The sequence below is a fragment of the Mesoplodon bidens genome, assembly GCF_964165515.1.
Source record: "Mesoplodon bidens genome assembly, chromosome: 13".
Lineage (NCBI taxonomy): Eukaryota > Metazoa > Chordata > Mammalia > Artiodactyla > Ziphiidae > Mesoplodon > Mesoplodon bidens.
Window position 1 is genome coordinate 64,227,072 of NC_138169.1, and position 23,241 is coordinate 64,250,312.

Below are 23,241 nucleotides of genomic sequence, written 5' to 3' on the forward strand. Positions count from 1 at the left end.
AAAAACCCCAGATATTAAAAATTTGCAAATATATACTTAGAATACAGAATAAGAATAAGAATACAGAGTAAGAATATATAGCTTTCAAGAAAAATTAGGCAGATTTTCTTCTGGCAAAGTGACAGGTCCTGAGAGAGAAAGTAACCCCACACGACTAAGATGGCTTGAGAGTCAGTACCAAATCCCAGTTATCTTTTTATTACTCAACATCTATCACACTGGGTAGGTAAAGAACAGGCATCAATAAATGTTTATTGAATGAATGTATATCATAATGTACAATTAGCACACTAACTGGTATAGTTCAAACCTAGTCAGGAAAATCAAACTTTTTTTTTAAGCAGTAAAACTTTTTTAAGAAAGAAATCATTCTATTGGAGTTCCTACGTGGAACTCCAACACAGAATAAAAACGAAGCTGCCACTGGCCAGGCCAAAGTCAATGGGAATGTCACCAGCGTCCAATTCCCTAAACCAGCCCTAAGGTGTATGTAATCCACTGTGAAAACCACCATTCATCTTAGAAATGTGATAGAAAGCATGATCATTCAGTTCTCATGTTGTTAAACTGAGGAAATTACCAGCACTGTGTAGAAGAAATTCTAAATGATGTTGCTAATCTAAATAAAGACAAAATTCTACAGAGAGGAGATCTTATCACTTAGAAGAATGAAAACAAACCCTATAAAGGGAAAAAACAATCAGCAAAAATTAGGCCACAGTGGCCAAAACAGAATGCAAACCCAGCATCGCATTAAAAAGCAAGGAAGACCATTGAACATACTCATACAAATGTAACCACCACCACCACAAAGTCAACTGCTTGACAGGTCTAACCGCTGAATACATGGGTGCTTCCAAATGAGTCCCAGTTTCATACTGTACAGAAGAATGCCACCAGAACTGTAGAGATGTGATCCACTACTGAAATGCTACAGATGGCACTGCTTTGCTTAACATATCAATGCAAGAGCAACTGCCAGGATGTTCTACCACTTTCAAAGTTGTTCTTTACCCCCAGACAAAGAACAGTGTTCCCTAACATCACTACAAGTCCTCTAGTAAGTAAACACTTCCAAAGGGCAGAGCCTCCACATTTCCAACATGTCTGACGGTGGTAATACCTGGGACATTTACTCTATCCACAGGATGGACTGTAGAAGTAATAATTATCGGGCAGCAGGACATCTGGAAGCAAGCAGCCAGTCACTACAATGGTGAAAATTTGCCCAAGGCAGAACTGAAAAAAGGGTTGTTCAATTAAATGGTACTGACCTGTTGTAAACTTTTTACAGTAAGGATTTGAGGAAGAGGAAATATTAGTGAGAATGACACATGAAGCAATCTATCACAAAGTAAGGCCACCTTCAACTATTATGAACTGTAGAACCAATCTGATCCTCAAGTTTGGACCTGTGTAGAGGTTTTTGTATAAAGCATGAACACCTAGTAAATTATGAGTTTCCTTTAAAATAAGCCTTTGCATTTGATGCCATTTTCTTTGCCAGGAATGCCTATTTTTCTCTCCACATGGCTTGCCCCTTTCTCACCGAAGTGTTAGCTCAAGCATCACTACCTTTCAGAAGCATTCCCCCTGCTATGCTTTATCACAGTACCCTGTTTTATCTCCTTCATAGACAAATAAGCTAATTAAGGATTATAGAAACTGCTATCTCAGCAAAGGCAAGGGCCTTATCTGTCTTGTTCACCTTTACCCAAAGGCTAAGAAAGTTCCTGGCACACGTAACAGGTGAACAATAAATATTTCTTGAATGAATAAAAAATTACTATACCAAGTATACATAAACACATACATGCATACACAAATATAGAAAAATGGGGAATGTCTAATAGAAAACAACCAATGCTGAAAGTATTGAAAATAACACCTGTAGATAAAGGTGAATATGGTTTCAAAAAACAAGTACCAAAGATACTCTGTCTTTAAAAATATGAAAACTTACTAGAAGGGGACCAGGAGTGGTTACTTTCCATTTCTACTGAGATGCAAACAAGAAATGTTTAAACTGCAATGAGTTAACAATAAACATAAGGATTATCTGCTGCAGGGTGGACTTCCAACAGAGTTTCTGACATCTCCTGTCACTGTAGAGCATAATGCATGGTCGGTTCTAACAGTCACCACATATTCAAGATTAGTTAAGAACAGCTCAGAGTGTAGGTAATTATAAGCTAAAAAACTTGCTAAACTGCTTCTCCCCCAAATTTTAAAATTTAGAATTCATAATTATGTAAAATAACATAGATTGTATAAATTTAATACAACATACCTTAAAAACAGATGGCCTTTACCTGATGATCATACCTCAGCATTACTTTTCTAGGTATTTTGCTGAAGCAATTACATTTACAAAAGGTCCATTTCAGAATACAATCTGGTAACTAAATCAAATGAAACTCAACTCAAAGAGCACTAGGTTTGCTATTGAAATATTTTAAAATACCCTTTTAAAGAGTGTTTATAGATTGAATTTTTAAAAAGGATAAATATATTGAAATAATTGTAGCATATCCCTGAAAATAATTATACTGTCACCTGTGCATTTTTTATGAGGTGTAAAGATAAATCAAAAGACTGCTAGGTTACACAAGTCTATTATCATCTGCTGAAACTGAAATTTGGTGTAAGACAAAGGGACTTACTCCATATGATTTGTTACCGTACCCCAGAATTAACTGGTGCTGGCGGTATCAGTACAACCATTATTGGTGATGGATGTCACGCTACACTGTTTTGGTATCAGGACAAAAGTGGAAACGGAGGAGAGGTTTGGAAAGATTTCCGTAAGGTTTTAGCAGTAAGTAAACAAACACAAAAAGAATGAATATTTAAGACCCACTGAACACATTAAGGTCAAGGATTTCAAAAGTTAATCCACTTTTCTTCCCCCAAGAGTTTATTTTTGGTAAAAGGCAGAAAAATTAGTTTTTCTACAAGGGAAATCTGCTTCTAAATGATAATTTGAAAATCTTGATATATATTATATATTAAAAAAGACACACAAAAATAACAAAGAAGTGGGAATAACAGATTAGGTACTGTAACTTTATAAAGGCTTGCCTAAATCAAGAAGCAGCACACACACACCTAATTTATGCAAACTAAAAATGTATATAAACAGCACAATACTGTGATACTGGATCATGATACATTACCTGTACACATAACTACTACTGTTATTAATAAACCTTTGGGACACTCAGTTTTATGCCCAACAAGACATCAGTAAGTCTTTAAAATCTTCTCTTCCTCCTTTATGGGAGGGTATTTCTAGACACTAATTTTCCCATCTAATATTCAAACATAGGAAACCGATTCCACAAGGTGCTTTAATTGATGAGACCTCAAGTGCTGTTTTCTCTTGAATTTTTGGATAGTAAACAGTCCACGGGGACCACACACAAATACTAGGACAGAAGAGTTGGTACATTAAGTCTTTTGATGGGACTTGACTGGTGACAAAGCTTTATGACATGCTTGAGCAACGCACTGAAGGGGATCCCATCTGAGTTAATACTTTGTCCAACCACTGTAGAGGTCCATTCAGATGAAGTTCAATCCAGCAAGGAGTGCTTGTTACTGTCTGCCTTCTGTTAAAGGAATGCAAGAAAATAATTATGAAATTAAAAGAATAACATGGCTATGGAAGAATTTAGATAAATCAAAAGGTTGTATCAACATATACTAAAACCTAGATTCTTTTCTGACCGAGTATCAAGTTTGCATATCTACTATTTTGAAAACTGTTTAATCCTCAAAGTACTTATGTGACTTTTTTTCTTTTAAAGAGAAAAAAACCACTGTTTTCCCCTCAAATTAAAATTAGTAAACTAATATTTACTGTCCAAAATGGGACACCTTTAAGAGAGAATGTAGTTACTATAAATAATCACTGCCAGGGCAAGAGACATAAACCAGCACTGTCCCAAGCAAACCAGAATATATAAAGTCACCCTACTTATTAATCATCCACAGAATAGAAGATACTCAAATAGCAAATGAAGTCCAAATGGAATAGGATTCAAATTTAAAGTATATCAAAACAAAAGAGAATTCTGACCCAAGCTTATCACAGAATGTTAAGAGTTGGGGTTCAACTTTCCCTGACAAAGCCAACAACCAACAACCCTTTTAGCAAAATCATGCAGGCTTTTTTTTTTTTTTTTTTTTTTTTTGCGGTATGCGGGCCTCTCACCGTTGTGGCATCTCCCGCTGCGGAGCACAGGCTCCGGACGCGCAGGCTCAGTGGCCACGGCTCACGGGCCCAGCCGCTCACGCGGCATGTGGGATGTTCCCGGACCGGGGCGCGGGCACGAACCCGCGCCCCCTGCATCGGCAGGCGGGCTCCCAACCACTGCGCCACCAGGGAAGCCCCATGCAGGCTTTTAATAAGAAACACCTTTAGTACTTCAAATAAAATGAGCTACCCTCTGGGAATCGCAAATTGTTCAATGACATCCTGTCACTTCCACATACTGATTTTAGTTCTTATTTATTATATACAATAAGGCAGTAAGTCTGCTTGCTTCTTCAACATGACAGCCCTTCAAACATGAGAAAAGGCCATTATCAACTCTTCACCTCCATGTGACACATGCTCAATATAATTTAAAACTGTATTTCAAAGGATGTGGTTTTCTGTAGCAGATGGTGTCAGTGCCCCACTATACCCTTCAGATTTTCAGTGTTCTCTAGCCAATTTCCAGTTGCAGGCATCTGCATTTCTGTGCCTGAGAACTTCTCTGCTCTGTCCACATACACAGCAGATCAGAAGTGCCAGGAAATCAACATCCCCAGGAACAGACCTCAAGCAATGACACAGGAATTGGCATTTAAACGTCCAGTTTCCCCTCCCTCTGGGTGGGATAATTCTGTGTGTTCTTTACTGTTTTCCAAAGTTTTCCTAAGGGAATAGCTCTAGTGACCCACCCACTAGAGTAGATGGGTTAAGAATGGTACTGGCTGCCTTTCCTCCCTACCTCTCTTCCCTCCTTCCTCCTTCCTGACCAGTGTTCCCTCCATTTCCTGAATAAACTTCTTGCATGCAAACCCTTGTCTCAGGGTCTGAGACACACATTATGTGTCCACCACCGTTTATTCGTTTCAGTACTAATTCACTTAACTGAGACATATTGAGACGTATTTCTCAATTAACTATGAATTCTTTACACATCTGTATTTCCTGCTTACTTTATTTCCTGATTTTTACGCTAAGCAATCAAGCGGGCACTAAAGAAACTAAAAGATAGTTTTAGAAATCCAACCATTAGATCTATCTCCTCAGCACCAGTGTCATTAAGGATAAAAGGTTCCACAGTTCACAGATATATGAGTATTTGATTTATTTTGATCTGTAAATGTTAAAGGAAACTACTTTATTATCCAAAGTAGATGTACCTGACTCCATTATCCATGAAAACATACTGTATATTACTGCTTCTCATATAGATGTTAAATTAGCTCTGGGTTAAAGAACAGCAGAGTCCACAGTGAATGAAGGGCAGTATCTCTCTCTACCAATCAAAACTGGTCTTAACAGGAGACCCACAGATACACATGGAATTCTCCCCGACCTATGCAATTCGTATTTAATTCCACTGAATTTCTACCATGTTCTTCAACATTATGATCTTTTGAAGAGAAAAAAAAATGTCTGACCTAATAAACTGGTATCAGATGGTACTATCTGAATCTAATTTTAATATCAACTATCAATCTAATTTAATATCAATAAGATCTAATTTTATTATCAATTTGATCATTTTTTATCAAAGGGAAAAAGAAACTCAGCATTCTTTAAAGTTATCACATCTCAAAGGGGAAATGATGAAAACAAAAGAGAGCTACAGCAAAGTCAAAGAGTGACTTCTTCTACTAACATAACTTGGACAAAATAGTGACAAGTCTTCATTCTAGGATATACATATGTAACACATAATATATTTTTATAAAAGTATTCAAACCAGTAGATCTCATATCTCACCATCACAAAAGTCATACACCTCACAAAACTTAAGACAGGGAATCAAGTTCAAATGAAATGAAATAAATTCTGAAGAAGGGCCCAAACTGCTGAATGAAACAGGAGTACTATTACTATTCTATACGAATATCTTCTTAAGAAGACATTCAGACAGTAAGCAATGTGAACTGAAGAAAGACTAAGTATTTTACTTATACTTTCATTCTTTAATATGCTGATGAAGTATTCCCTATCTTTGCTGTGGAATCCAATCAATTGTTTAATTTATCAATAGCATAATCTATCTTACCCCTTGATGACAGATTAGCTTTGGTAAAACTCAATTAGGTAACTGCTACTTACTATCCTTAGAGAAGAGGTTAAGAGCCAAGGAGAGCTCTCCTCAAGTCCCGTCTCTACCACTTAGAATGTGTCCTTGGGCAAACTATTAAATCTTTTCTAAGCCTATTTCCAAATAAATATTAGTTTGGACCATTTTTTACCTTAGAAAGATTGTAACCTTATAAAGAAAGGATAAAAACAGCAACAGTAATTCTTAGCCATGTTGAAAGGCGTGAGATACTGCACCTAAAACACAGCACAGTGCCTGGCACCTAACAAGTACTCCCTTCTATTACTGAATGAAGTTCCACCTTTTAACCTTATACTGAAGTTGTCTCAACTTCTTTGTCCAGCCTTATTCTTCTTTACTTTCTATACTCCAGTCAAACTGAACTGTACTCTACTCTAGGATCATCACTTTCCACCCCACAAACCCGTGACTACTGAAATCCTAGGCATCTCTCAGAACCCAGACCCTGTATCATCACTACCTCCCCCAGCCCCAGCGAAACACCTCTCCTGCCATGAACTGACATAACCCTTCCAATATGCCATTTATGGAATTTAACACTCTGCATTCTATTACAGTACCCATCCATACACGTTTTAATTCTTTGTTCCATAATGCCAGCACAGGAATTTGCAATAGTTTTGAATCCAGAGGCCTCCAACTTTCTTTTGTTATTTTACGTAAAGATCTGCTGACTCTATAAACCTCAAGGAAAATAAATACACATGAACTTCAGAAGATACAAAGAATGAAAGAAAAAAGAATTACGTTGTGGAAATTTAAGAACCGAATATGTATTTCATACCGGTATTCTGCTCCCCACCCTTTCACAAAACTCATTCTTATGGTGCACATTCTAGTTAGCTGATACACGGCTTCAAAACCCTGATTAACGGACTGAGCCAGAAGAGCAGCAAATTCCTGGTTGTTGAAGATCTTCAGGTTACAGCCTACGATTGAGAAAAAGATTAAAAAATTATGTAAAAAGAATATTACTATTAGAAAATCATTTTAAAAGGGCTACAGATATTAGAATATGAGCATGCAAATCATCTCCTGATTCCTAAAAGTAATAGCAAAGAAAAGCTCAGCAAGTTGATACAATAGGTTTATTTACATTGTTGTATCCATACCTGGTGGAATTTTACACACTGTTGCAGGGTGCCAGCCGTATCTCTGATTACAATTGGGGCTCTGCACAAAGATTGCACTATCACTTAGGCACTCAGCAAAAACTTCTCCACCTATGTAATATAAGCGCACTCCTCTTCCTAAAACAAAATATATATGGAATTAGTTTTACAGCATTTACTATTTCAGCATGACTTTCAAAGGGTCTTCTCAGAGGATAGTAAAATGACATAAAGTATTTTGATGACTTTTTCCATAGCTATGCTTTTCTGAAATCTAACTTTGAAACATACCACTGTACATTTTTCCAAGTATTTTTTTAAAATGATTTTATTGATTTGTAAAGATAATACATGCTTATCAAAAATACTTAAGCAACGCAGAAAAGTGAATGGATAGCAAAATAATTTCATACAAATTATAGTTATTTCTAAATAAATAAAAGAATTCATTTGAAGGAATTAACTAATGTCTGGATTAATATGCCTTCATTATAATAAACAGTATTTCTTTAAAGAGCCCCCTATGGTTAAGAAAACAGGTAATAAAAATTATCAAGAGGTTAGTCATGTGCCTCTTTTAAAACTATATATATTATGGGGGCAACCAGGTCCCTATTTATATAAGCAGAATTAGATAAGAAAAAATTATATTGGGAGATTTTAATATACCTTTCAGAATTTGACAGATCAAATATACATAAAATATTGGCAGATCAAATATACATAAAATATTAGCAATACAAGGATTAAAGAAAAAATTGTGAAAAGCAGAATTCTAAGATAGCACTTAAGATTCTCACCCCAGTGTATTTATCTTCTCAATTATTCAACCAAACACTAATCTACATACTGCTTAAAGGGATTTTTCAGATGTAATTAAGTTCTCAAATCAACTGACCATAAGAAACTAAGACTACCTTTGGTGGGCCTGACTTAATCAGGTGACAGCCCTTAAAAGGGACTGGGCTGGTCCTGGTGAAAGTGATTCAAAGTGTGAGCAACAGGAATTCAACACAACAGAGTCTTCACTGCTGACTGTGAAGATGGAGGGGGCCACGCAGGTGGCCTCTAGTTGCTGATAGCAGCCTCTAGCTTACAATCTGCAGGAAATGAGGATCTCAGTGCCACAACTTCAAGGAAGTGAACTCTGCAATAATCACCTGTGAGCTTGAAAAGGACCTCAAGCTTCAGATGAGAACACAGCCCAGCTAACCCTTTGATTTCCCTTTGTGAGACCCCAAGGAGACTCCTAACCCATAAAAACTGTGACACAGTAAATCTGTGTGGTTTTAGGCTGGTAAATGTGTGGTAATATGTTATGCAGCAAAAGAAAATAAAAACCAACAAGCCAGATTTACTACATAAATATGGAACCTGGTGCCCTGTTCTCTTAATGACTACAGAATACTTATATAAAAAATAAAGTTGTTCACTTGACCATTAGGAAAACATTAAGTCCAAAAAGTAGAGATTTTTCAGGCTATAGTTTCTGATCAAAAGCACCCAATAAACTAGAAATCAAAAGTAAAAAAAGATGATCCAATAATTACAGCACTCTAAAATTTTGTACAGAAGTAAATAAGGTAGGGTAAACCTTTTGTTAAATTTTTAAGCAGAGCCCTAATTAGAACATGGAAAAATCAAAACAGTTTTAGTTAAAAGAGGGCAGATATTCAGAGGCCTTCCTCACCTATAAGATACCTGAGTACCTTAGGAAAATTATATAAAATTTATACATCAAGCAAGATTTGAGAAATTCCACATGGAGCCAACTAACAGACCTCTGAAGTCACTAGCACTTTGCAATATCACGCTCACTCTTTAGTGATCAGCATTATTTCTCATAGGAGGTGATGGTTAATTAAATGAACAGAAGCAAATTATTATTAAAAGAAGTTACTTGAAGGTGATGAGAACTATGTTCAGTTATCTTTGTGGTGCTCAAACTATTTTTTACCTCATTGTCAAAAAAATACTGACAACCCAAAGAGTTGTTGTTTATGTGTATTACATCTATGCAAACTTACCATATTATGTGTGAAAACTGAGATTCAAAAAAATTAATTCATTTGAAAATCAAAATAATAAACCCACTACATATTAACATAAACAAGTTTATGAAAAATAACTATTTTGCAAACCAAAGAAAAAATTAGTGAGAAGAGTAGCAATGTTTTATATTTTTGCAAATATCCTTAATGTCTGGCTTAAGAGAAGCCAGTAGAATTCTCATCAGAGTCTACATTTAATTCCTTACAAAATCATAAGCCTTGTAAGCCTCTGGAATACTTCACTGTACAGTCAAGAGAGAACGAGAGTGAAAATGGCAAACAGCATCTTAGTACCACTGTGAAAATTGTTTTTACCTCACCAACTTGCTGAAAGGGTGCCTGGGATTACCACATTTTGAGATTCTATGAATTATTTTTGAACAAATTAAATGGTAGTTTTTGTTTTAGATATTCTGCTTCAGATTAATAGTGTGCAGAGCTGATATATGAATTCACTGAAAGGGGGAGAAAACTAGGAGACGTAAACAAACTGAAAAAAAAATTCATGATTTGTTAAAATTACATCCCTAAAATCTGAACATGACAATTTTATGACTGGTAGAGGCTCAGCAGAGTAAAGTTATTTTTTTAATTTTTTTTATTTTTTGCGGTACGCGGGCCTCTTACTGTTGTGGCCTCTCCCGTTGCGGAGCACAGGTTCCAGACACGCAGGCTCAGCGGCCATGGCTCACGGGCCCAGCCGCTCCGCAGCATGTGGGATCTTCCCAGACCGGGGCACGAACCCGTGTCCCCTGCATTGGCAGGCGGACTCTCAACCACTGCGGCACCAGAGAAGCCCATGAGTAAAGTTATTTTAACACGTATTTATTGAAGGACTTCCCAGTATCGAAGGTGCCAACTTAACAGAAGCTCAAGATAAAAGTTCGCAGATGGAAGGATCACCAGGATCTACTAAAAGCTGTGAAGCTGTGCACTTAAACATGACTGCCCTTAAGGTGAGAGAGAGAAGGCAGGCTTTTTTGCACACAATCTCTTGATGTGGTAAACCACATAATGCTCACATTATGAGTATATGGCATTGGTTTTTCACATAAGGAAAAAAAAATACCTATATGTCTTCTTGTCATTTCTACTGTAGCATTTCTGTTGACGTTAGAGAGTAAACCTAGGCAGAACCTCTCTGAATTTGATGGATCTGTGAAGCCGTCTACGGTGAGTGAGGGCTGTGATGCATGGAAGGTCTCTCCAACCCTCTGGTTTAATTCATAATACGCTATTGAACACCAAAATGCAGGTTCTGAGTAAGTAACAGGCTGCAAATCTGGGGCAGAAAAAACAAACACATAAAAGAAATGTGTGTGAATAATTCAAGCCACCTCAAGCCAAGAATAGACTGCATATCATCACCTTTACATGTTCTATGCCAGCCTACACTGGCAACAGCCCAGGAAACAGACTTAACATCTACATCACGAACTCCAGATTCCAAAGAGCACTCCAGATTTTCAATTTCTCAAATTTCCCCTATCTCATTAAGTCATTCTAATCTTCAAACGGCTTTCTTAGACTTTATGGTGGATCATTTATTCTAACAGTAGTTTTACCCTGCTTGTGCCACAGTCAATTTGCATTATAAAGTTAATTTGGGGTAGGACAGAGTAGGACAAAGCTGAAGCAAAGATTAATGAGTCAAAAGCCACAGGGGAAAAAAATGTCATGATAGGATACAAAATATGACATAGTTTTGACATTTGTCTATTTTAACATGAGATTCTCACTGAGTTACCCTAGTTACAAAAATAGAAAACCCAAATATACACAAGAAACAGAAAGTAATAAAACATACACACACAAAAAAGAAAACATACAGTATGCAAGTGGAAACAGAATATAAATCAAAAGAATCTATATATTTCATGGGAAAACGAGGATCACATGTATTTAAGTGCTGTAATTTTGATTAAAATGCATCATAAGCAATATCATGGGAAAAAAATGACAATTTTGTAGAACAAATTCCAATGTGTAGAAACTAAAAAGAAATTGTGAAATAGTGAGGTAAAATGAAGACCAAGAATAAACTACAGACCGTATACACACATATATACATATGTATTAGCTATCACATATATATATATAATCTCCCATACTACATGTACATATGAGTGATATATGTCTATATATATTTATACACATATCTCATATGAATAACTGCTATTATAAAATACATCAGAAACTAAATATATACATAAAAATCTAGCCATATAAGAAAAATTTTCATGAATAATGAATATGATTTCCATGAATAAAAAGATTATTAACTTCTTATATGTGCCAGGAGAAAAGAGTTTTAGTAATATTGAGGCACATTATCAGTATCATTTTTAGAAAGCACTAAGTTGAACAATCATTTGATTATTCACTGGGATCTCTTTCTCATATATATGGAAAATAATTACCAGAAAGGACATTTAATTAAAAAGGTATAAAAACAGTAGGGGAAAAGTATTTGCAACTTACCCAAACTATGATTAACAGGGGAAAGAGTAGTAGGAGATAGTTCTGCTGGAGATCCTGAAACAAAAGATTCAATTTTAAAACAGCTGTAAAAGTATTTCCATAAGTTCTGACCAAATAATAATAGAATTGATTGTATCTGGTTGTAATGGTCACAGATAATACACAGATAATTTACATACCAAGGATTCAAAATATACAACTGCTTAATGAACTGCTTAATGGAAGTTTAATTTTGGAAGCTTCAATACATAAAAGATACAAAAAGTCCTGGCTTCAAGCTACCCTCTTCCAAAGGCATCCAATGTTGCCAGTTCTTTGTGTACCCTTCCAGAAATATTCTTCAAACCATATAAGCAAATATATTGTGTTCTGTGCCTCCTGCTTTTTATGTACAAATGGTAACACAGTTCTGAACTTTGCTTTTATATTACTTATTCTATCAGAGATGTTGATATGTTTCCCTTTTACATATGTATCTATTTATCCATCCATCCATCCATCCATTCATCTATTAGCTGCATAACATTACATTATGGAATACTGTGATCCCATTTTGATGGATATTCAGGTTATCTTCAATCTTTTGCTTTAAGAACCAAGATTCCAATAACTAATCTCGCACATTATGCATATTCTCAACTGTATCTGAAGGGTAGACTCTAAAAGAGAAACTGCCAAATCAAAGGGTTGTCCATCTGTAATTTGATAAATGTTGCCAAAATTGTCATCTATAGAGGTTGTACCAGTTTACATTCCCAGCAACAACATAAATAGGGGAGGCTCATGTGCTATTGTTGATAAGTAAGAACAAGGTCTTAACAAGTATAGTTTTAATTTGTATTTCTCTTATAAATGACATTGAGCAGTTGCATACTTGTTTATATTTTATTTCCTTCCTGTGAATAGTCTGTTCTTTTCTTTTGCTCAATTTTCTATTGTGGTGTTGATCACTTTTCTCACTGATTTACAGAAGGCTCTTTATGTTTTAGTGATATTAGTCCTTTCACGGTATGGGATGCAAATATTTGGTCATCTGGCTTACGATTCTTCATCCCAATTTTGACTAAGCAGTATTAAAAAAAACTTTTATGTGATATAATTTACCAATCATTTGGGGGTATGTCACATTTTGATAAAACAGTGGTGATACCAGAAATTCTTGGCTTACTCTTAACTTTAAGGAACTGTTTCTAGTATTTGCCCATTAACTATGATGCTGGCTGTGAGGATGAGAGAGAAAAAATTCTTTAGGAATTCTACATCAATAATTGTACGCAATACTGGTCTGTAGATTTATGTTGCAAGCACAAATGTTACGCTGTCTCATACAGACAAGCGAGAAGATGTAAGTCTTTTCTATGCTCTGTAACAGTTTATTTAAACTACTTAGCATTGGAATAACATATTCTTTAATATTTCAGTAGAATTCCCATGTGAAATTCTTTGCAGTTAAAAATTTTCTAGGGTTTATTCTAAGACACTTCTCTATTTCTTCTATGAAGCTCTATTTCCTGGAGTCAGTTTCAGTAAATTATATTTATTAGAAAAGTATTCATTTCTTCCAGTTTTAGGTAAACTGGCTAAATCTAATCAAGAAAATAAGGGAGGAGGGGGCACAAACACATAAAATAAGAAAAAGGAAGAACCACAGACACAAGAAAAAACAGTGACCGAGAGATTACTTCACTCAATTTCATGCAACTAAATTTTAAAACATTTGTTGTAAACTGTTGTTAAATAATCATATTATAATTGTAGGATAAATTTTGTTTTCTTATCATTATTCTCTACATATTTTGAGAATGCTACCCAAAAAAGCATGACTTACAGCACCCAAGCTTTAAAAATATAGCAATGGCATAGATGTAGAATAAGGTCAGATGCCCCCTGTGGACCTCTCCCCTCTCCACACTATAACCATGACCTAAAATACCAGGCAACACAGGTGAAACAGCAATTCCCACATAAACAAATGAATCAAAAATAAAGAACAGGTGATAATGATTTTTGACAAGACAGAACAGCCTTCCATAACAAAGTTCTTATGTTCTTTTTTTATTCCTCAGTTTGAAAAATCTGTTGGCAAGTCACAACAGGTACAGCTATGAAAGGTCAAAATATATTTAGAACAATGAACTAAAACTCACTGCTGCTTCCTGAAGCTGAGATAAAATAAACAAAGCCACTATTAGAAATGAAGGAAACTGACCAATTTTTCATCTTTTAACTGTTTACTCCCTCTATTAAATACTTATAAGAAGTGACCAGTAGAGTCACAGTTCATTAATTTAGACTAAGAGGAGTCCAGTCAGATGTGATAAAAGTTAGAACTATATATTATGAAAAGAAAAGTTGATTAAAATCATGTATAAAATTTTTAGAAGTTAAATTAAGCTAAAAATTTATTAGAAACTTTTTTTCTTAAACAAAGCCAGGTTAAATGATGATTAACCTATTAGTTATTCGTATATACATGCTTCTGCTGAAGTCTGGAACTTCCAGTTATGAGAAGTAATGATCTCACTATTTAAAGCTAGTTTCTATTACTTGCAGCTAAAACATCTAGAGAAATCCTCGTGCACATAACCTTGCATACATGTTCGCAGATATTTGTAGGATACATTTTTTCAACAAGGAAATGTTAGACCAAAAGGAATGTGAGGTTAAACTTTTATAAGTACCAAAGTACCCTCCCAAAATGTTTAGACCCACCAACAATTTATGAGCTAGTGTTTCTTCATGCCATGTCACCACCTTCTGACATATAACAATTTGAAAGGTTTAAATGGGGCAACTCTGATTTTTAAAAATTTTACTCATTCTTATTTTGTTATAAATAGGGCACTCATGTTCTTTATGTCCCTTTTCTATTAACTACTGTCTTTTTCCTCTTTATTTGTAGGTTTTAAATTTAGAAATCAGTTATTAGGCTTGTCATACATTTACAAATATTTCCCCAAGTTTTTTGGTTTGTTTTGGTAGGTCTTTCAAGGTAAAAAAAAATTTTTATAACATTATTTTTTAGAGTTATAGGTTCACAGCAAAATTGAGCATAATGTACAAGAGTTCCCATATACCCATGTACACATACATGTATAACCTCGCCTGCCATCAGAGTCATGTGCCACAACGTACATTTACTGTAACTGAGGAACCTACACAGACATCATTGTCACTCGAAGCCCATAATTTACATTAGAGTTCATCCTTGGTTCTGCACATTCTACAAATTTTGACAAATGTATAATGACATGTATTCACCACTGTAGTATCATACCAAATAGTTACACTTCCCTAAAAATCTTCTGTGCTTACCTGTTCATCCCTCCCTGCCCTCTAGCCCCTAGCAATCACTGATCTTTTTACTGTCTCTATAGTTGTTTGTGCCTTTTCCGGAACATCACATAGCTGGAATCATAAAGTATGTAGCCTTCTCAGATTGGCTTCTTTGACTTGAAATATGCATTTAATGTTCCATGTATTTTCATGCCGTTATTTAGCAGTTTTCGTTTTAGCACTGAATAACATTCCATTGTCTGGATATGCCACAGTTTATTTATTCATTCACTTACCGAAGGATATCTTGGTTGCTTCCAAATTTTGGCAATTATGAATAAAGCCACTAAAAACATCCATGTGCAAGTTTCTGTGTGTACATAAATTTTCAACTATTTTAGGTGAATACGAAGGAGCATGACTGCTGATCGCATGGTAAGAGTATGTTTAGTTTTGTAAGAGTCTGCCAATCTGTCTTCCAAAGTGGCTGTACCATTCATTTTGCATTCCCATCAGCAATGATCTTGTTGCTCCACATCCTTGCCAGAATTCAGATTTTGATCATTCTAACAGGTGTGTAGTGGTAACATTTTAAAGTTTAAATAGTCAAATTTATCAACCTTTTCTTCTATGGTTTATATGTTGCATAGTTCTTGCTCAGATTATTTAAAAAATTCTTCAATGCCATGTCCTAGAAATTAGAGTCTCATTTTTTAATTTAAGCATTTTCTCTAAATGGAATTCATTTTGGTATGAGATAAGTTACATGTTTAGTATCTATTTTATAACTTTTTGAGAAATATTAAAATTACTTTGAATTTCTTGAGCAAAATTAACGGCAAAGAAATGTATATTTTACTTTTATAAGTTTCAGTGTGTTAACTAACCATAAGTTATTATCATTCAAATAAGAAAATAAAAATAGACTTATTCTTTCAAAAGGCATATATGGAAGGACAGGAAAGTTAAAGGCCTTAAAATCATTTAGTTTTATCTTCTTTGCATTCATATTACAGAGATAATCCTGAAGAACTAAAATTATCTACGATTTTGTTTTTATACCAAAAAAGGCTTAAACATATGCTTTAAAAGAATCTCATTTACTGAATACACAGATCAATCACATTCACAAACCCTTCAAAAAACTGAGAATCGTGATGGATTATTCCTTCAACCATATCCCTACCTAATCACCAAACAAGTCTTACCTCAGCAATATATTGCAAAAGCAGGCATTTCTCCCCATGTCATCTCAAATGAGCCAGAGGAAGTCTACTGCAGTAGTTAAGAACAGAATTTCTAGAATCTGAGGTCCTAGGTGCAAATTCCTCTGTAACTTTCTACCTATCTTTCTATGATGTTCATTGCAGTACTGTTTTTTATGAATTACATATGTTTAAATTTTCTTGTTTTACCTGTTTATTAATTTTTTATAATGAACATTCACTTGTTGCATAATTCAAAATGTTGTATTATAATTTTAACCTGTAAAATACTGTTTAACTTTTATTTGACATAGAATGGTAAAAATATGAGATTAAGCAAAAATAAGAGAAATAGGTACTATGTCAAGTCCAGTTTAAAAATACATACTTCCTTCATGTTTATTATGTTCTATGTATTTCCAAATTTTCTACAAGCATGAATTATGTTCATAATGAGAGTACAGTTGCTCTTCTTTTGTTTTTATTAGTACTTTCTATAGGGTTCCCCTTATGGTTAGAATGTAGAAGACTGTTGGAAAAAACCTTGCTCCTACAATAAGAAAATATCAGAAACACTAAAAAAAATATTTTTTTAACCAAAAAGTGACCCCAAAACTGTAGATCCATTTAAGTCTAAGTAAAGTAGTTTAGAGAAGGATGAGCTCTTCCTATTTAAGTAGAGAGTGGTAACCATTTTCATTGCTTGGAGTATCTGCCAAGTTAGGACATAGACACATGTAGGACTGTACTTGCTAAAGGAGAAACCAGCTGAAATTTTAATGGCCACACACTGGCAACTGGAATCTGAGAAGCCCAACCACAGATACAGTCTTCTTCATTAGCCAATTCTAACCCTCATGTCTTTAGCTGAGTAGTACATGGTAGCACAGGAAGTTTCAGGCAAAGGCTGCAAAGCAGTGAGAGATCCTACAGTCTCACCATACTCACATCTGAAAGACCTGCTGAGGTAGGGGACTGCCCCTCCTTCAAACCTGAGGTGATTTGATGTTAAGGATTAAATCATCACCTATTCAACTCAACTCCTAATATATGGAAGACATTAGATCCCCAACTTAGCATCCAGAGAAAGAAAAGGGTGAGTCTTTCATAAGACTCTTTCATAAGGAAAATATTATCTGTATTACACTCTAGTATTATTTTATATACAATATCCAGCATCCAACTAAAAAAACATGAGACATGCAAAGAAGTAGGAATAACTGACCCATAATCAAGACTTTAAAGTTAACACAAGCAAAACTACATATAAACCAGATACTGGACTTATCAGATAAAGAGTTTAAAATGGAAGTTATGAAACTGAAAAACAGATTATCTGAAATGAAGTCACTGAACTGGCTTAGAGAAGACCAAAAGTTAGACACACATATACCTTATCACTTGATTTTCAACAAAGAAACCAAGGTAAATCAATGAAGAAAGAAAAGTATCTTCAACTAATGGTGCTAAAACAACTGGACAAATTTCTACATGAAAAGAAGAGCAGAAATGGAAAAAAAGGTAGGTAAATACAAAACATTACTTTTCAATTCTTTAAAATAATTTTTTTAAAACCTCAAAGTCTAAAGCAAAAAATAACATTTGGGGGTTTATACATATTTATAAATAAAATATATGAAAACAGTAGCACAAACGACAGAGGTAGGTGAATGGGATTATAGTGTTGTAAAGTTCCTATATTTCACATGAAGTTGTAAAATATTACAATTTAAGTAACGCTCTAAGTAGAAGGTGATGATAGGGGATATACACTGTAATCATGAGAACACTCACTGAGAAAATAATACTAAGTGATACTGCTACAAATTCAAGACAGTAAACAGAGTGGATTCAAACATAAATATATTTGATTAATCTAAAGAAGTCAGGAAATCAGGAACAGAGAAACAAAAACCAGATAGCACATACGAAAAAGAAATAGCAAAATGGTAACCCAAACCCAATGATTATTAAGAACTACATTAATTATAAAGGAACTAAATACTCCAATTAAAAGACAATGATTGTTAGATTAAGTAAGACATAAAAAGGTATCCACAAGAGACACATTTTAAATATAAAGATGCAGGTAGACCAACAGTAAAAGGATGGTAAAAGTAAATATACCATGCCACCTGTGAAATAAGAATATATGGTGATGTTTACATGAGACACATTTTATAACAAGGGTCACTTCATCATAAGGACAATTTAAATGTGCACCACTTAATAACAGAGATTCAAAATACATGAAGCAAAAACTGACAGGACTAAAAGGAAAAACAGACAAATCCAAAGTCACAGTTAAGAGACTTCAACACTCCTCTCTATGAGTGGTAAAACAAGTAGAAAGAAATCAGAGAGAGTCAAGATTTAAACAATACCATCAATGATCCTAAGTGACACTTAGAGTAACACTACAATTGAACATTTTTTAAACTATAAATGGAACTCTCATCAAGATAAATAAGCCATGTTGTGGCATAAAATAATTTTTAGTAAATTTCAAAGGACCGAAATCATACATAGTGTATTTGAATCATAATGGAATTAAGTGAGAAGTCAATGAACTATCTAGAAACCCCCCATACTTCTAAAAGAGCAAACTTCTAAATAATCATGGATCAAAGAAGGAATTGCAAGAGGAATTCGAAAATATTTAAATGATAATAATAATTAAAAAACAATGAAAGGGGGACACCTTCAAGATGGGGGAGGAGTAAAACATGGAGATCACCTTCCTCCCAACAAATACATCAAAACTACATCTACATGTGGAACAGCTCCTACAGAACACCTACTGCATGCTGGCAGAAGACCTCAGACTTCCCAAAAGGCAAGAAACTCCCCACATACCTGGGTAGGGCAAAAGAAAAAAGAAAAAACAGACAAAAGAATAGGGATGGGACCTGCACCTCTGGAAGGGAGCTGTGGAGGAGGAAAAGTTTCCACACACTAGGAAGCCCCTTCACTGGCAGAGACGGAGGGTAGCGGTGGTGGGGGAAGCTTCGGCACCACAGAGGAGAGCACAGCAACAGGGGTGCAGAGGGCCAAGCGCAGAGATTCCCGCACAGAGGATGGGTGCCGGCCAGCACTCACCAGCCTGACAGGCTTCTCTGTTCAGCTGCCGGGGCGGGTGAGGGCTGGGAGCTGAGGCTCGGGCTTCGGAGGTCAGGGCCCAGGGAGAGAGGACTGGGGTGGGCTGCGTGAACACAGCCTGAAGGGGGCTAGTGCACCAGAGCTAGCTGGGAGTGAGTCGGGGAAAAAGTCTGGAACTGCCTAAGAGGCAAGAGACCATTGTTTCAGGGTGCGTGAGGAGAGGGGATTCAGAGAAATGCCTAAACGAGCTCCAGAGATGGGCCCGAGCCGCGGCTATCAATGAGGACCCCAGAGACAGGGATGAGACACTAAGGCTGCTGCTGCAGCTATCAAGGAGCCTGTGTGCAAGCACAGGTCACTATCCACACCTCCCCACCCAGGAGCCTGTGCGGCCCACCACACCCAGGGTTCCATGATCCAGGGACAATGTCCCCGGGAGAACACATGGTGCGCCTCAAGTTGGTGCAAGGTCACACCAGCCTCTGCCACCACAGGCTTGCCCCTCATTCTGTACCCCTCCCTCCCCCGAGCCTGAGTGAGAAAGAGCTCCCTAATCGGCCCCTCCTTTAACCCTCTCCTGTCTGGGCGGGGAACAGACGCCCTCAGGCAACCTACATGCAGAGGCGGAGCCAAACCCAAAGCTGAACCCCAGGAGCTGTGCGAACAAAGAAGAGAAAGGGAAATCTCTCCCAGCAGCCTCGGGAGCAGCGGATTAAATCTCCACAATCAACTTGATGTATCCTTCATCTCTGGATTACCTGAATAGACAACAAACAATCCCAAACTTGAGGCGATGGACTTTGGGAGCAACTACAGAGTTGGGGTTTGCTTTCTGCATCTAATTTGTTTCTGGTTTTACGTTATTCTTAGTTTACTATTTAGAGTTTATTATCATTGGTAGATCTGTTCATTGATTTGGTTGCTCTCTTCCTTTTTAAAATTTTTATATATATATATATTTTTCCATTTTTTCCTTTTTCTCATTTTGTGAGTATATGTAAGCTTCTTTGTGTGGTTTTGTCTGTATAGCTTTGCTTATGCCATTTGTCCTAAGGTTCTGACTGTCCTTTTCTTTTTCTTTTTTAATATAGTTTTTAGCACTTGGTTATCATTGGAGAATTTGTTTTTTGGTTTGGTTGCTCTCTGCTTTCTTTCTCTCTTTTTGTCTTTACTTCCTAATTTTTTTTTATTTTTAATAATTTTTTTCTATTTTAATAACTTTATTTTATTTATTTATTTTCCTTCTTTCTAATTTTTTCTTCTCTCCCTTTTCTTCGGAGCCGTGTGGCTGACAGGGTCTTGGTGCGCTGGCCGGGTGTCAGGCCTGAGCCTGTGAGGTGGGAGAGCCAAGTTCAGGACACTGGTCCACCAGAGACCTCCTGGCCCCACGCAATATCAAACAGGGAAAGCTTTCCCAGGATCTCCACCTCAAAGCTAAGACCCAGCTGCACTCAACAACCAGCAGCCTACAGTGCTGGACACCCTATGCCAAACAACTAGCGAGACAGGAACACAAAACCACCAATAAGCAGAGAGGCTGCCTAAAATCATAAGTTCACAAACACCCCAAAACACACCACTGGATGTGGTCCTGCCCACCAGAAAGACAACATCCAGCCTCATCCACCAGAACATGGGCACCAGTCCCCTCTACCAGGAAGCCTACACAACCCACTGAACCAACCTTACCCACTGGAGCAGACGCCAAAAACAACGGGAACTACGAACCTGCAGCCTGCGAAACGTAGACCCCAAACACAGTTAAGTTAAGCAAAATGAGAAGACAGAGAAATACACAGATGAAGGAGCAAGGGGAAAACCCACCAGACCAAACAAATGAAGAGGAAACAGGCAGTCTACCTGAAAAACACTTCAGAGTAATGATAGTAAAGATGCTCCAAAATCTTGGAAACAGAATGGAGAATGTACAAGAAATATTTAACAAGGACCTAGAAGGACTAAAGAACACACAAACAATGATGAACAACACAATAAATGAAATTAAAAACTCTCTAGAAGGAATCAATAGCAGAATAACTGAGGAAGAAGAACGGGTAAGTGACCTGGAAGAAAAAATAGTGGAAATAACTACCGCAGAGCAGAATAAAGGAAAAAGAATGAAAAGAACTGAGGACAATCTCAGAGACCTCTGGGACAACATTAAACACACCAACATTCGAATTACTGGGGTCCCAGAAAAAGAGATTAAAAAAAGGGACTGAGAAAACATTTGAAGAGATTATAGTTGGAAACTTCCCTAATATGGGAAAGAAAATAGTCAATCAAGTTCAGGAAGCACAGAGAGTCCCATACAGGATAAATCCAAGGAGGACCACGCCAAGACACATATTAATCAAACTATCAAAAATTAAATACAAAGAAAAAATCTTAAAAGCAGCAAGGGAAAAGCAACAATTAACATACAAGGGAATCCCCATAAGGTTACCAGTTGAACTTTCAGCAGAAACTCTGCAAGCCAGAAGGCAGTGGCAGGACATATTTAAAGTGATGAAAGAGAAAAACCTACAACCAAGATTACTCTACCCAGCAAGGATCTCACGCAGATTCGATGGAGAAATTAAAACCCTTAGAGATAAGCAAAAGCTAAAAGAATTCAGCACCAGCAAACCAGCTGTACAACAAATGCTAAAGGAAATTCTCTAGGCAGGAAACACAAGAGAAGGAAAATTCCTACAATAACAAACCTAAAACAATTAAGAAAATGGTAACAGGAACATACATATAGATAGCTACCTTAAACGTAAATGGATTAAATGCTGCATCCAAAAGATATAGACTGGCTGAATGGATAAAAAAAGAAGACCCGTATATACGCTGTCTACAAGAGACCCACTTCAGACCTAGGGACACATACACACTGAAAGTGACAGGATTGAAAAAGATATTCCACGTAAATGGAAATCAGAAGAAAACTGGAGTAGTAAATCTCATATCAGACAAAACAGACTTTGAAATAAAGACTATTACAAGAGACAAGGAAGGACACTACATAATGATCAAGGGATCAATCCAAGAAGAAGATATAACAATTGTAAATATATATGCACCCAACATAGGAGCACCTCAATACATAAGGCAAATGCTAACAGCCATAAACGGGGAAATCGAAGGTAACAAAATCACAGTAGGGGACTTTAAGACCCCACTTTCACCAATGGACTGATCATGCAAAATGAAAATAAATAAGGAAACACAAGCTTTAAATGATACATTAAACAAGATGGACTTAATTGATATTTATAGGACATTCCATTCAAAAACAGCAGATTACGCTTTCTTCTCAAGTGCTCATGGAACATTCTCCAGGATAGACCATAGCGTGGGCCACAAATAAACCCTTGGTAAACTTAAGAAAACTGAAATCATATCAAGTATCTTATCTGACCACAACACTATGAGACTAGATATCATTAACAGGAAAAAATGTGTAAGAAATACAAACACATGGAGGCTAAACAATACACTACTAAATAACCAAGAGATCACTGAAGAAATCAAAGAGGAAATAAAAAAATACCTAGAGACAAATGACAATGAAAACACAATGATCCAAAACCTATGGGATGAAACAAAAGCAGTTCTAAGAGGGAAGTTTATAGATATACAAGCCTACCTCAAGAAACAAGAAAAACCTCAAATA

General features: G+C 36.2%; 1 protein-coding gene across 4 annotated transcripts in view; it reads right to left on the reverse strand.

The window, feature by feature from the left end:
• Nucleotides 1-232: 232 nt before the first annotated feature.
• Nucleotides 233-23,241, reverse strand: part of SMAD2 (SMAD family member 2) — a 100,658-nt gene continuing 77,649 nt past the window's right edge. For all 4 annotated transcript variants that reach the window (XM_081252556.1, XM_081252557.1, XM_081252559.1 and 1 more), the window contains exons 7-11: nt 12,001-12,054; nt 10,589-10,801; nt 7,469-7,606; nt 7,141-7,285; nt 233-3,611 (exon numbers count right to left, since the gene is read on the reverse strand). In XM_081252556.1, the coding sequence (XP_081108682.1) occupies nt 3,488-3,611; nt 7,141-7,285; nt 7,469-7,606; nt 10,589-10,801; nt 12,001-12,054 (674 nt within the window). In that variant the 3' untranslated portion in view covers nt 233-3,487. The remainder of the gene's footprint in view (nt 3,612-7,140; nt 7,286-7,468; nt 7,607-10,588; nt 10,802-12,000; nt 12,055-23,241) is intronic.